Here is a 13,274-nt window from a genome sequence, read left to right on the forward strand (position 1 = left end):
CTGTTTGCATGTGATATGTGAGAACCGGCCCAGAGAGGACACACTGCATTGGGGAAACAGATGGTGGGGTTTCAACAGCAAGCTTGGTGGGCTGGGAGTAGCTTTTTCCAACCCCAAAGTCACCACTTCTAGCTGACAGGGACCCCACTCTGAGAGGTCAAAGAGGCACTGGGGAAAGACTGACACACAGGAATCTGCAGGAGACTGTCTTAAAGGCCCTGCAGCTCCTGCCAGTGTCTGGATCAGATATCAGGAGGATGGCATTCAAGTTTCAGGCTCACTTCACTCTGAGCAAGGCTAGCAGCTGCACTCGGGGCTCAGTTTCCTCATTAGATGGCACCACCTCCAGTGGTCAGAGAGGAGAGTGCATGGGAGAGAGGTAGAGCCAGACAAATGGCTCCTTGTTTCCTTTAGTCCACCCATTGAGATAATCTACACCAAAGTTTACAGAGTTATGGGCACCGGCCCACGGTCACAGCACCCAGATGGGTCTGTGTCCTTGGGGAATTCACCCGGCCAAGGTGTGGTGTGAATGTCTGTCTCTAGGGGGCTGCAAGCACTCCCAGGGTGCCCAGCGAGGTAGACAGTTGTTGATTTTTGCCACCCCCCCCCCAGCACTGTTTTAGCCCCCAATTGAGCCATGTCTGAAAAAAGGCCTTTGCAATCACGTAAGTTAGTAAACCTTTTTATTAGTAAGTCAGTCTTGGTAGGGTCATTGCAATTGAAGAATCCTAACAGAAAACACTAATTTCATTGGCTGCAGGGAGAGATGGGGACAGGATATAAAGAACTGGAAGGAAGGAAGGCAGGCAGAGTCCTTATCAGGCTACCCTAGGCAGCAGTTCTCTTGCCTGGCTTAGGTGAGTACCCACACCTGGACTGGCAGGGCCAGGTGGGCACCAGCATGCTGGTGGGCAGGCCTTGGATTCCTGAAGGCATCCCTTAGATTCATGCTCTTCCATGGGGTAGGCTTGTCCAGGGTTGTTAGGGTGAAGTTCTGCAGCTCAGGCCTTGGTGCAGTGGACTCTCACTATCATCCTGTTTTCCCTTTGTGTTCTTTACCCCTCTTTGGTCCCTAAATGTCTGGGGCACTCCAGGTGATATAATTCAAGGGATTGTCCGGAGCTGCAGCTGTAGCACGTAGAGTTGAAAATGGCATTTATTCCTAAGAGGTCTAAGTGTTCTGGGGCTTGTTAAATGGAAAGTAGAACTGAATGGGCCTAAAGGAATGCCAATGTCCAGCAAAAAGGCACTGGGAATCCTGAGGGAAAGAGCCATCCCTACCTCTGCCCACCATGGGGCAAGGTCCCAGGGTGCCAGGCAGCTCAGGAACTGACCTCTTAGGGGTCTGAGCAATGGAGCTGGCTTGGATGCAAAAGTTCTGCAGGCCAGGGTCAGCTGTGGAAGGCTGACCAGGAGATACCTGAAGTGTAGAACTCCACGTGGCTGGGCCAGTCACCATCCCTACTGCCCTCCCTGTCCTCATCGGAGTCATCGTCATCTCCACTGGATGCTCCACAGAAAGCCCCACCCAGGTGGGCCAGCTGTCCTGGGGAGCCCCTGTCCTGTTCTGCCTCTTCTTCCTTCCGCTTCTGGGCAGCCAGCTCTCGGTAGCAGAGGCTGCAGACCCGCAGCGGCTTAGGTGAGAGGCGTGGTAGCAGGAAGCGCTCTCGGGAGCACTCAGCACAGACCACGAAGCCACACTTGCGGCAGTGGTGGCGCCGGGTTAGGGCCGAGAAGCGTGTCTGTGTGCAGCGCATGCAGATGTCTGTGGCCTTGTCAGGGATCCAGGGTGCTGCATGCTCTGTGGTGGGCTGGCGGCCTGTGGCCAGCAGCTGCCGCCGCACACACTCCTCAATGTGACTGATCCACTCCTGGCGCTCTGTAGTGGAGGCAGCTGACACCACAAAGGACTTCTTGGCTGTCTTGATCATCCAGCGGTTCTTGGCCTGCAGGGTCTCTGGCAGTGGCTCCAACGTCACCTCCTCCAGTGGAATAATATGCTGGCTGCGGTACTTGCGCTTGTTGAGCACGATGCTGCCATACACCAGGATGTCATTGAAGAGGAAGAAGATGCGTGGTTTGGCCTTCTTGCGGCACTCCTTGGTCAGCACGCCCTCACCTAGCAGCACCCGGCCTGGCAGGGCCAGTGGCTGCCCTGATGCCCCAAAGCAGCTCTCCACTGCTGCGATCCGCTGGCTGTTGATCTCTGTGTTGGCCAAGTGGTCCACCATCTTCTCCAGTGGCTCAGCTGTAGGAGACAGACAAGGAGGCATCAGCATGCCCAGGCATAGCTGTATTTGGGTACTGAGGATCAGAACCACACTGCTCACCCTCAACTCATCAAACCAGACAACTTATTGTCCTACTGGGCCCCAGCAAGCCCGCCTGTCTAGCCACCCAACCATAGAAACTCACCACCCCAGAAGCCAGCCCTGATATGAGGAGTATAAGAAATTATGCAGAGGTAGCTGCATATGATGGCTCATGCCTGTAATCCCAGCTGAGGAGTAGAGGCTGAGGCAGGAGGATTACAAGTTCAAAGCCAGTCTCAGCAACTTAGCAAGTTTCTAAGCAACTTAGCAAGACCCTACCTTAAAATAAAAAGTAAAAAGAGGGCTGAGGATGTAGCTCAGTGGTTAAGCACTCCTGGATTCAATTCCTGGTACCAAAAAAAGAGGGAGGGGGGAAAGAAAGAAAAGAAATTATCCAGAGGTGAAGGGGAATTCCCCAATAAGATGACGATAAAGGCCAGTCAGGGATGGAAGGCAGCAATGAATGGGCTACTAAGCAGGCTATTGCTGTGGGCAATGGAGGATCAGTGTCTACTGGGGGATCTTAGAAGATAGGGTGAACATGCTTCAATAGGGTCCACCCAGGGACAAAAGACTAAGAACCTGGGAGAGTGAACCCAACTCCTGTCAGCTGTTCCCAGGGCATCTGGGGCTGCCTCTCAGCTGGAAGGATGCAGATACACATACTGGAACAATGCATCCCAGGCACATGGTGTTTGGGATCCCAACCAATCACAGACCTGCAACTGCCTCATTGATTCAGGGTGTTCAGTGGTTACCACCATTATCACAGGTATCAGGTGCTGAGTGCTCCCTCCGTGCCAAGCATGACTTTATCTCAGTTCTTATACAAACCCTAGAAGGTAGGTTACCTTTACCTTTATAGGAGGGAAACAGATTGCTAGTAAGTGGGGGGGCATATATCTGGCACCACACCCAGCCTTCTACCATGGGGTGTGAAGACCACCCGAGCCCCTGTGCATATGCACCAAACAGTAAGTGTTGGTGGCCTGGGAGCTCATCACAGCTCTATTCACACACCTTCCCTCTGAGCCCACCAGACTTATAGCTTTGAAGACCAGCTGAATGCTGTCACTCTCTAGGCCAAGCCTTTGGTCCTGGCCTTTTGACTGAGCTATAAACATGGATTTCCTCCTGTCCATCTAATAAGTTCCTCATATTCAGCTCAGTTTTCCCCAAAGCCTGTTGCTCTCAGCTCTTCTTCATAGTTGGAACCACCATTCACCAGTGTTTCAAAATCCAAATCTAGAACTCAGTCTTTAATCTCCTTTGTACCATGAACATTCAACCCACGAGTGAGCCTCATCATCTTCATCTTGCAAATCCAGCCAAGTCAGCACACAATGCTACCACTGTGTTGACAGCAAGGTGCTATTGTCTGGAACAGACCGTACCATATCAGCTTCTTCCTGTGACCAGCTCTTAGTTCCTATCCCCCTTTCAGAAAGGTTCTCCCTGAACCCCACTTCAGATAGCCTCTCCTCCAGCCAAGGACAGGGAATGGAAGACTGTGGTCTGAGGGTTAAATTTGGTTCACAGCCTGTTTTTATAAATAAAGTTTTATTGGAACACAGCCATGCTCATTTATCCACCATGGTCTATGGCAGCTCTAATGCTGCAATGACTGAGTTGAGTAGAGGTGATAGAGACCATATGGTTACAAAGCCTAAAATATTTACCATCTGGCCTTTTACAGAAAAAGTTCACTGATGCCATTATCATTATCATTACTATTATTATTTTGTCTCCACACCAGGACCTGGTCTTTTCTTGTCTATTCATTATTTTCTTATGTATTTTCTGTGTCCCCCACTTAATTTTTAGCTCCATAAGAAGACTTTTATTGTTTACTGCTGTGTCACCAGTTCTTGAAAGTGTGTCCTTGCACACAGTAAGTACTCCATAAGTGAGTGGCAAATGACTGAACCTTTCTAAAGCTCCTGAAGACCACCACATGTGATTCAACTGCAGGGGAAGCAGATGAGAGCTGACCTCATATGCATGTCCTTGGCCTTGCTGATCACAACACACTATTTCTGAGTCACCAAGCTGCAATTCTATAAGTCAGACCACCTGTGGGAATCCAGAGCAGGGCCTCAATATGGGGGCTGGAGGCATTGTGCAAGAAGAAATGCTGGGTCCCTTGAGTCATATTTTACTTGCCTCTTCAGGTCACAAGATGCCCTGAAAAGTGCTGCCCACACCACCTTATATAAGAACTGCTATTTTTAGTTTGCAAACCTAGAGGATTATCAGTGACACTCTGAGCCATCCTGCCACGACTGAGCACCAGATCCCTGGCTGATGGACAATTTTGCAAAACAAGAACCATATCTCTTAACATTCCAGAGTGCCACCTCCAAGTTCCATCAGGCTGTGGGCTGGGAGCCCTGGGATGTTTGGATAATTTCTCTACATAAATGAGTCAGAATAGAGCAGAGGAGGGAGACTCAAAAAGTTGTGTGGCAGAGACAACTGAAGGCCCTTATGAGCAAGGTCTATCCAAACAATGAATACGCAGATCAAAATGAGATAATGGCAACACATAAAGAGTGAAAAAAAGGAACCTTCAGAACAGTATATGTCATGGGATGCCAGGTGTGCAGAAGCTGCATAACATCTAAAAAGTTGTTTGACTGTTTTTTTGCCAGACATGCATAAGTTACTTTTTAAAATAATTTTTAATTTATTTTTTTACTTATATATGACAGAGGAATGCATTACAATTCTTATTACACATATAGAGCACAATTTTTCATATCTCTGGTTGCATACAAAGTATATCCACACCAATTCGTGTCTTTATACCTGTACTTTGGATAATAATGATCATCACATTCCACCATCATTAATAACCCCATGCCCCCTCCCTACCCCTCCAACCCCTCTGCCCTATCTAGAGTTCATCTGTTCCTCCCATGCTCCCTTTTCCTATCCCACTATTTAACCAATCCCAAAAAACCAAATGCCGAATGTTTTTTTAACATCTAAAAAGTTTTTAAAAAATGCATGAGAATAAAAACAGATGGTAGGGAGCCTCATTAGGATGGCTACTATTTAAAAAAAAATAATAACAAGTGGTGGTGAGGATGTGGAGAAATTGGAAACCCTGTGCACTGTGGTGGGAATGCAGACTGGTGTGGCGTCTATGGAAAACAATATGGAGGTTCCTCTAGAAATTAAAAATAGAATTACCATCTGATCCAGGAATCCTACTTCTGGGTTTCTATCCAAAAGGACTGAGAGCAGAGACTTGAAGAAATATCTCACTCCCATACTCAACACCATCATTCACAATAACCAAGAAGTGGAAGCAACCCAAGTGCCCTCAGCAGATGAATGGGTAAACATAACGTGGTCCATACATATAATGGAATATTATTTGGCTTTAAAAAGGAAGGGAATTCTAATGCATGCTACTGCATGAGTGAATCTGGAAGATATGAAGTGAAATAAGATAGTGATAAGATAGCAAATATTGCAGGATTCCACTTAGATGAAGTATCTAAAGTGGTCAGATTGATAGAAAACGGTTGCCAGGGGTCATGGGCATTGTGGGAGTTTCTAATGGGCCAGAGTTTCAATTTTAAAAGATGAAAAAGTTCATTTTTTTCACAACAGTGGAGATATTTAACAGTACAGAACCACACATTTAAAAATGATTAAGATGGTAAAATACAACCAAGGCCAGGAGAAAGTGACCTTGGGGAAGGGGATCTAGATGTGACCAGGAATGGGGTGGGGGTGTCCTCACATAGGATTTCACCTTTATCTGTGTTTTATTTATTTTGTTAGAAAAAGGCAGCAACAAATGTGATGAAATCCAATACCCATCAATTCCAGAAAGTAAAAACATTTCTTTTTTTTTTTTTTCATTTTAATTTTAAAGTCCTTCAAAAGAATAAAATGATAGGACAACATCTGGATTGATCCAGATGGGCTCTACAGGCTGGAGACAGTGAGTGGAGCCAGGCAGGCCTCTCAACGGGACACTAGGCTGAGTCTGGCAAGGAGATGGCACAGCATGGGGACCTAGGCATCTGTGGGAGATGCCAGGAGCCCTGAAGAAGGAAGACCACATTTCCCCCCAGTACCCTGGTGTGTCAAGAAGTCTGGTGCCAGCAGAACCCTGCCACAGCTCTAGAACAAAGCCTAGTACATTCAGCGTGGAGTCAGAGTGGCTCTGAGCTTGGAGGACAGGAGGCTCTTACGCAGCCCTGTGGGGATTGGTGCACTCCAGAGGCTGGCTTGCCCAGGTCCACCTCCCACAGACACAGACCACAGAGGAAGAGAAGAGCAGTACTCGGGGAGGGCAGAGCTGTGGGCGGAGGTGTCTAGCTGCTGGCAGCAAAATGTGGGCCATGAAGGGCAGGATTATCTGGTGCTGGATGAAAGGGGCCTGGGCCCAAGTTGTCCTGTCCCCACACACTGAACACAGCAGCCAGAGGGGTCTCATGCCCCTCTCCTCTCTGAGCCTACAGAGGGTCCGAGGCTGGGCAGGGGACCAGGCAGACTATGTCTTCCCTGGTGGCTCCCCAACATTTGCCCACACTCCTAATGCAACCGTAGCTTCATGCACTGGTTAGATGTGGCCTGAAGGCTTTTCTTGGTAAATAGGCAGCCCTGAGTCGGATGGGAAATCCTCTTTTATATTGTTGTTGCCAGAGAAGTAAACCACTCTCAGGATAGAGGAGGAGAGAGCTGAGTCCTGTCCCATTCACTTAGGACAAGTCGGCCTCAGGAAGACAATGAAAACAGACCCTTCTGGCAGCATCTGGGCCTTGGAAAATACTTGTGCCAACCCCAGCTTGGCACCCAGGCCACTGACAGAGGGACTGACACTGCTGCAGGGTCAGGGAGTCTGGTAGACAGGGCAATGAGCAGACCCACATCGTCCCTGGAGGTTCAGAAGGGTGGGGGCTCTGGGCTCTGTGATCCCACCACTTTAACAAGGGCTGAAGGTGCTCACAGTGAGTGCTAGGCTTGGGAGCCACATCCTGAGAGTCACAGGATGGCTGTGGATTCTGTGTGGCTAGCGCTCTGTGCATGATAGTTGAAGAGTGATGAGAAATCTAAACTGGGGAACTGAAAATCCATACCAAATCTGTCCCTCTGGCAGCTTTTCCAAATACAGTTGTTTTAGAACACAGCCATGTGCAACACACTGCATGGCTTGCAAAACCTAAAAATATTTACTGTCTGGACCTTTATGGAAAAGGTTTGCTTCTCTCTAATTTATACCACCATATACTATAAAATGCATAACATACCTACTCCAAGGATCTACCCGATAAACCACACTGGGTTCTGTCCTGATGGAACCCATCTTCTCCTATTGCCCACTTGGGATATAGTTTTTGAGATTACTGAGAGATGTCTGAGGGCCCGAAACCTTGGAAAGTAGTAGCCTTTTGGTCTTTCTCTGGGCTTCCTGACTGGGGCCCCACTTTCCCTCCAGGGACCTCAGCCCCAGTCAGGCCCACCCCACCTGACATTACTTTGTGATGTTTCCTGATATCTTACAAGTGCCATGCACTCTACTAGGCATCCCTTATAGCAGGGAGTTAGAGACCAGGCCCTTCAATAATGTACTTCCTGGTGGGGAAGCCAGACTAGAAGTGACTCCACAAGGTGTTTTCTGAGAGCCAGTGCTAAGTGCTATGCAGAAAAGGTTCTGCAGAGGGACTGGGGCAGGTGGGGATTAGGAAAGATCTGTGAGGAAGTTACCTCACTGCAACCTGAATATAAGGAAGAAGCCAGTCAAAGTCAAAGATCTGAGAAGAGTTTTCTAGTTATAGGAAACAGCTCAAGGTGGAGAGTAAGGGAGCCACAGTGGAAGAAGCAATGGGGCCAGGGTGAAATGTAAGGTCGCAGGGGCTGGCAGGGGCCAGCAGGGGTCATCCTGCAGGCCTACAGATCAAGGTGAGGATTTGATTTTTCTCCAAGGGCATGAGGGGAGGCCCAAGATCCAAGTTTCCTCTCCTTCCAGAGGGGCTGCCCCTCAGCTTTGTCCAGCCCTGTGCTTTCTAGAAAGTTCTCCAGGAAAAGACTAGTAATAAGGAAAATGAACTGAAGGTGCCGTTTACGCAGTGCCCACAGCTTGCCAAGCACAAGTTAAGCACATTACATGTATTATCTTATTTAATCCTCACAAAAGGCCAGTCAGAGAAGTACCACCCACTGGTACTACCATCACTGCCCAAAGTCCTTCTGAGTGGCCAGGGAGCCCAAATTAAAAAGTGGCCAAAAAATTGGGAGTTCATAACCCACTTGATTCTAATGTATGAAATATGATATGTCAAGAGCTTTGTAATGTTGTGAACAACCAAAAAAAAAAAAAAAAAAAAAAGTGGCCAAAACAGCCCTGAACTGCTGAAGAGTGCTTTCAATCAAGACAGAATCAGAAATCCTGAAGTCCAGAGACTGGGGCTCCTCTCCAGATGCCTGACTTTTCCATTCTCAACACACACACACACCCTGAAAAGGTTCATCAGCTTGGTTGGGTTGTCCTACCCTCCAGGTCGCACTGGCAAAACCCCCTTCCTTCCTTGGGACGGGTCGGTTTGCAGAGTTCCCTTTGCTCTGCTGTGCTGCCCTGTCCCTGTCTTGGCAGCCCTGGTAGGATAGGCCGGATGCAGGCTGAAGTCAGCCATCTCAGCTGACACAAACGTCAGTGGGAATTACCTGCCAAGCAGAGGCTGACCCCAGTACTAATCCTTCCACCATCTTGACCTCCACCCTCCGGCTGGTGAGATAACAGCTTTGTTCAAATTCCAAAAGCCTTTCCCTCCGGCAGTGGAGAAAAAGTTTCAGGGTGACTCCAAATTTCAGTTTTCCCACCTGCAAAGAGGGCTGGTGACACATCTCCCCTATCCTTCACGTGTTCTACAGAAAGGAAAGCAGACTCCCCAGGCCATTTCTGCCTCTGTGGGTCTGCCTCAATAACTTCCTTTGACAATTCCCACCAAGAGTCACAAACTCAAACCCGTCAGGGGCCAGCTGTCTCCTAAATATGAGGCCAGCGAGGACCCGGACCGTCTGGAAAGCACTGTCACTCTGCTCTCCTCCCATCCCACCCCGACGTCCACCCCTGTAGCAGTCCCAGCCACGTCTCCTGAACCCTCAGATCGAGGTCAAGAAGTGCGGCCGCAAAGGCGGCATGAGGACAAAACTTCGCAAAACATTACCAGACCGAGATTTCCTGCAGTACCAGGGTGCGCTGGGACGCCCCAACTCTCATGCCTCCCGCAACGCCGCTCCCGCCCCACCCGTACCCTACCTGCCCTCACCCTCAACTGTGGAGAGGCCACAAGCCCTGCCCTGCAAGCAACAGTGAGCCTCTGCTCCAGGCCAGAGTCCGAGGAGCCCTGGATGCGCGCCGTGCCCCGCCCGCCTAAGCCCCGGGAATCAAACAGCGTAAAGGCGACTGGAGGAAAGCCCACCTACTCCGCAAGCCATAACCGGGCCGGGGTTTGGGTGAAGGCTTACCTCCTCGGCCCGGGGCTCCGCGCGCCCCACGCCCCGCGCCCTGCAGCGAGATGGCCCAGCAGCCCGGCCCGCCAGTCCCCTCTCTGCAGCTGGGTTGGGCTGGCCAGCTCCGGCCAATTGCCGCGCTGCCCACGCCTTGGCGTTCCAACTCCCTTGACACGCCCTCCCGCGGGCAGCTCGACCTATCGGAGCCACGGAGCACAGACGAGGGCGGAGCCAGCGCGAGTCTCCGAGAAATGTGCGCGAGTCCCCGAGAAATGTGTGCAACTTCGTCTGCGGTCAGCGCTTGCGGCAGGCGGGTCCTGGGGGCCGGCTTCCCCGTTTGCACCCCACTTCACCAGTTTCCCTTTCTTCGTGTCGCCTCACTCCACACTCGGACAGCTGGCACCCTGCTGGAGACTCAGTCCAGGGCTCCCCGCCCGGATGTAGAGGGGCCCTCATCGCTGGGTAATGAGGGATGGGACACTGGTGGCACGAATGAGTGAGAAGCTCGTTTGGGCAATATCATGATGCCGCTGGTCGTCCTCTGCGCTTCGAAGCTTGTATATAGTCGTCTTTCCCCAGTAACCCTGAGAGATGATCATAATATTAAAAACCAGCAGCATTTTTAAAAATTCAACTTTTTTTATAGTGGGAAATTTCAAACACCGAAGGAAGGAATGGTGGTCTCCGTGTACCCATCACACGCAGCTGAACGTTAGCAAGTTAGGCCACTCCTTGTTTATCCCGCTTCCTGGCCTCTGCAGACACTCAAAATGAAATGGCAAGGCCTCAAGAGGCACGTATCTCAGCCAGCTGGTGGCCTCCTCCCAACTCACCCCTCCTACTGGCTTCTTCCAGTTCCTCAGAGCCTCAGGGTTCTCCCACCTCCAAGGCCCTTTGCGCTTCCTCTGCCTCTATCAGGTCTTACTTCAAACTGGCACCTCCTCAGAGAAGCTTCCCTGGCTCCCAGCGCAGTTCCTTGCTTCACCCATTACCCTCCACTACCTCAGGTAGTTGTCTGTGTTTGTTTATTTTGTTGTTGTTGTTGTTTTCCCCAACCTGAAGTCATGTTTTGGGGTCACTTGTTTACATGTTTGTGGACTGTCTTCCCTACCTGGCTATGAGCCCCAGGGACACCTTGCTCACTCCTCTCTCCAGGGCTGAGATTCAGCCCTTAGTTGGAAGGCTCAATGTCCGTTCTTTCCCTCTAGTTTGTGTTGTCAAATAAGACAGAGCCTGGGCACCTGGAAGAAGAGCAAGAGGTGACAGTTGGAGAAAGAGCTGATCTGGCTCCAGGACCTTGGTGCTGAGGCCAGACTCTCTTCTCAGCTGGGCCTCCATCCTTGAGGGCAGCTAGCAGGCAGGAGCAAGGTGCCCAGCTCTCCCTGGAGATCTGGGTGAGGCTGTGAGGGAGGCTCAGTGCTGCCCAGAGAAGGGAAAGTGGGGAGGGGAGGAAGAGTGAGGAGGTCAAGAGAAAGAGGAGGAAAGGAGGTGATAAGCAAGTGAGAAAGCCACCAGCTGTGGCCTTGGAGAGCTCCCTCATTTATCCCCTGCCCTCCATCCTTGCCATTACCTTCATCAGCAAGTACAGCCTGTACTGAGCATCCAAAAGAAGCCATAGCGTTGTAGGTAGACCATAGGATGATCGTAATCCAATAACCTTTCTTTCTGTCCTGCAAAATATTTAAACATTTAAAAATTCATTGCCATTTCATATTGGTAGAGTTCACATAAAAATTAGGATTTCCATCTTCTCTAAAATGAGAGGGTTTAAAAATGCTGGTTGTCATCTCCATAGCAAGCTGTCCCCAGATGGGGTTTGTGTTCCCCCATCCACAACAGTCCTACCCACCTCTGTGGTTTCCCCCTCAGCCTGCTCTACCCACTCATGTACTCCCTGTGAATAAGTATTTGAATTCATGAGTCCTAGTGATGTAGCTGGACCTGTCCACCATGCAGAGGAGGAAGAGACAATGTCTGAAACCCTTCAGCCTGGGTTATAACCAGGAGGGTAGCTGGGACATTGAAACACGAGGATGTGCTGTCCCAAATATACACGCTGCTTGTGTGGAGGGGACTTCAGGCTAGCCTTCAAGGCCAAGCTTGAGGGCTGCCTCGGTGCTCAGATTCCCCACCTCCCTTGCAAGGGAAGGGTGTCCTTAGGGAGAGGTGAAGGTGCCTGGGGTGGAGGTGGCCATGAGAATAGAGGGAGTTGGTCCCTTGTGAAGACAGGGCTACCTTGTTTATAATGGTATGTGGCATCTAACACTGTGCCTGCCACAGAGGGAGTGTCTAGAAAAGGCAAGCTTTTCATGATTCTGGAAAACTAGAGGGAAGGTGCATACCTGTTGGTCCTGGAGTCAGGAGACCCCTCATTAGTGGTTCAGGGCCCACTGGGGCCTCAGTCTCCTTATCTATCCTCCTTTCCAACTGACATTCTGTGGATCTGAGTGGAGTTCTGGGAAATCCCCTGGAGGCAGCATAAACGGATCCTGCAGCTGTCCACCCTCTTCCCAATGGGGACTGGCTATGGGTGGGGAGACCTGGGTGGAGGGCCTTGCTCCTACAAATAAGAGGAAAAACTTGTGACTCAGGGAAAGGCAGAAGTTGAGTCAGCTAAGCCACAAGCTACGGAAAAAATGAGATTTCCTGGAGCTTTTTTTTTTACTCCTCCGGTAAGAAGCTCTTTCAGAGGAAAAGCTGGCCTCCAAGCTGTGGCAACTGAAGCTTCACGAAAGCACTTCACGAGGCTCAGGATTCTCAGCTTGGGAGTTTTGGCAACCCCATCTGTGAGAAATGCCAGGAATTTTTATTGCATTGTTTATTAGGTTCTGTCTATGTGCCAAGCACTGTGTGCTGAACACTTTATAGCATTGTGTCTCTCCCCACATTCAACCTGTTCACCCAGCTTTCAGTTTAAGAAACAAACACCAAAGTATTGGGCTGGGGATGTGGCTCAAGCGGTAGCGCGCTCGCCTGGCATGCGTGCGGCCCGGGTTCGATCCTCAGCACCACATACCAACAAAGATGTTGTGTCCACCGAGAACTAAAAAATAAATATTAAAAATTCAAAAGTATTTGGGGGGTGAAGTTTCAAAACTAAGACAAATATTTCAGCAAGAGAGAAAAAAACGAATGGGACAAAATATTAACAATTAGTAAGTCTAGGTCAGGCGTTGGCAAACGTATTTTACGAAGGGCCAAGAAAGTATTTTGGGCTTAGAAAACCAGGGTCTCTGACAACTACTCAATTCTTATTACAGAGAAAAAGCAGTGCATAAACAAGTGAGTAACTTTTATTGAGGGACCCTGATACTTGAATTTCCTATAAAGTTCATGTGTTATGAAACATTTTTCCTTTTTTTTAAATTTTTTTCCATCTACTTAGAAATGCAAAAACCACTCACGGGTTACACAAAAAACAGGCCTCAGACTGATGCTTGCCAAACCCTCATCTCTGGCTGTTCATTCCTTGCAACTTTTCAGTTG

The 13,274-nt window shown here is 49.6% G+C and overlaps 1 protein-coding gene across 2 annotated transcripts; it reads right to left on the reverse strand.

The window, feature by feature from the left end:
* Positions 1-669: 669 nt before the first annotated feature.
* PLEKHF1 (pleckstrin homology and FYVE domain containing 1) lies at positions 670-9,958 on the reverse strand. Of its 2 annotated transcripts, none has more exons than XM_081274172.1 (2): positions 9,804-9,958; positions 670-2,251 (listed from the first exon to the last, which is right to left on the reverse strand). In XM_081274172.1, the coding sequence occupies exon 2, from the start codon at positions 2,232-2,234 to the stop codon at positions 1,395-1,397; it is 840 nt and encodes a 279-aa protein (XP_081130298.1). In that variant the 5' UTR covers positions 2,235-2,251; positions 9,804-9,958; the 3' UTR covers positions 670-1,394. The 2 variants fall into 2 exon arrangements, with proteins under 2 accessions (XP_081130298.1, XP_081130297.1); XM_081274171.1 differs by lacking the exon at positions 9,804-9,958 and adding an exon at positions 9,000-9,155.
* Between the last annotated feature and the right edge of the window lie 3,316 nt (positions 9,959-13,274).

Source organism: Spermophilus citellus (assembly GCF_964194105.1).
Source record: "Spermophilus citellus genome assembly, chromosome: 18".
NCBI classification, from domain to species: domain Eukaryota; kingdom Metazoa; phylum Chordata; class Mammalia; order Rodentia; family Sciuridae; genus Spermophilus; species Spermophilus citellus.

Coding starts and splice junctions, on each gene's coding strand:
- PLEKHF1 (XM_081274172.1), bottom strand. CDS start 2,234: ATGGTGGACCACTTGGCCAACACAGAGATCAACAGCCAGCGGATCGCA.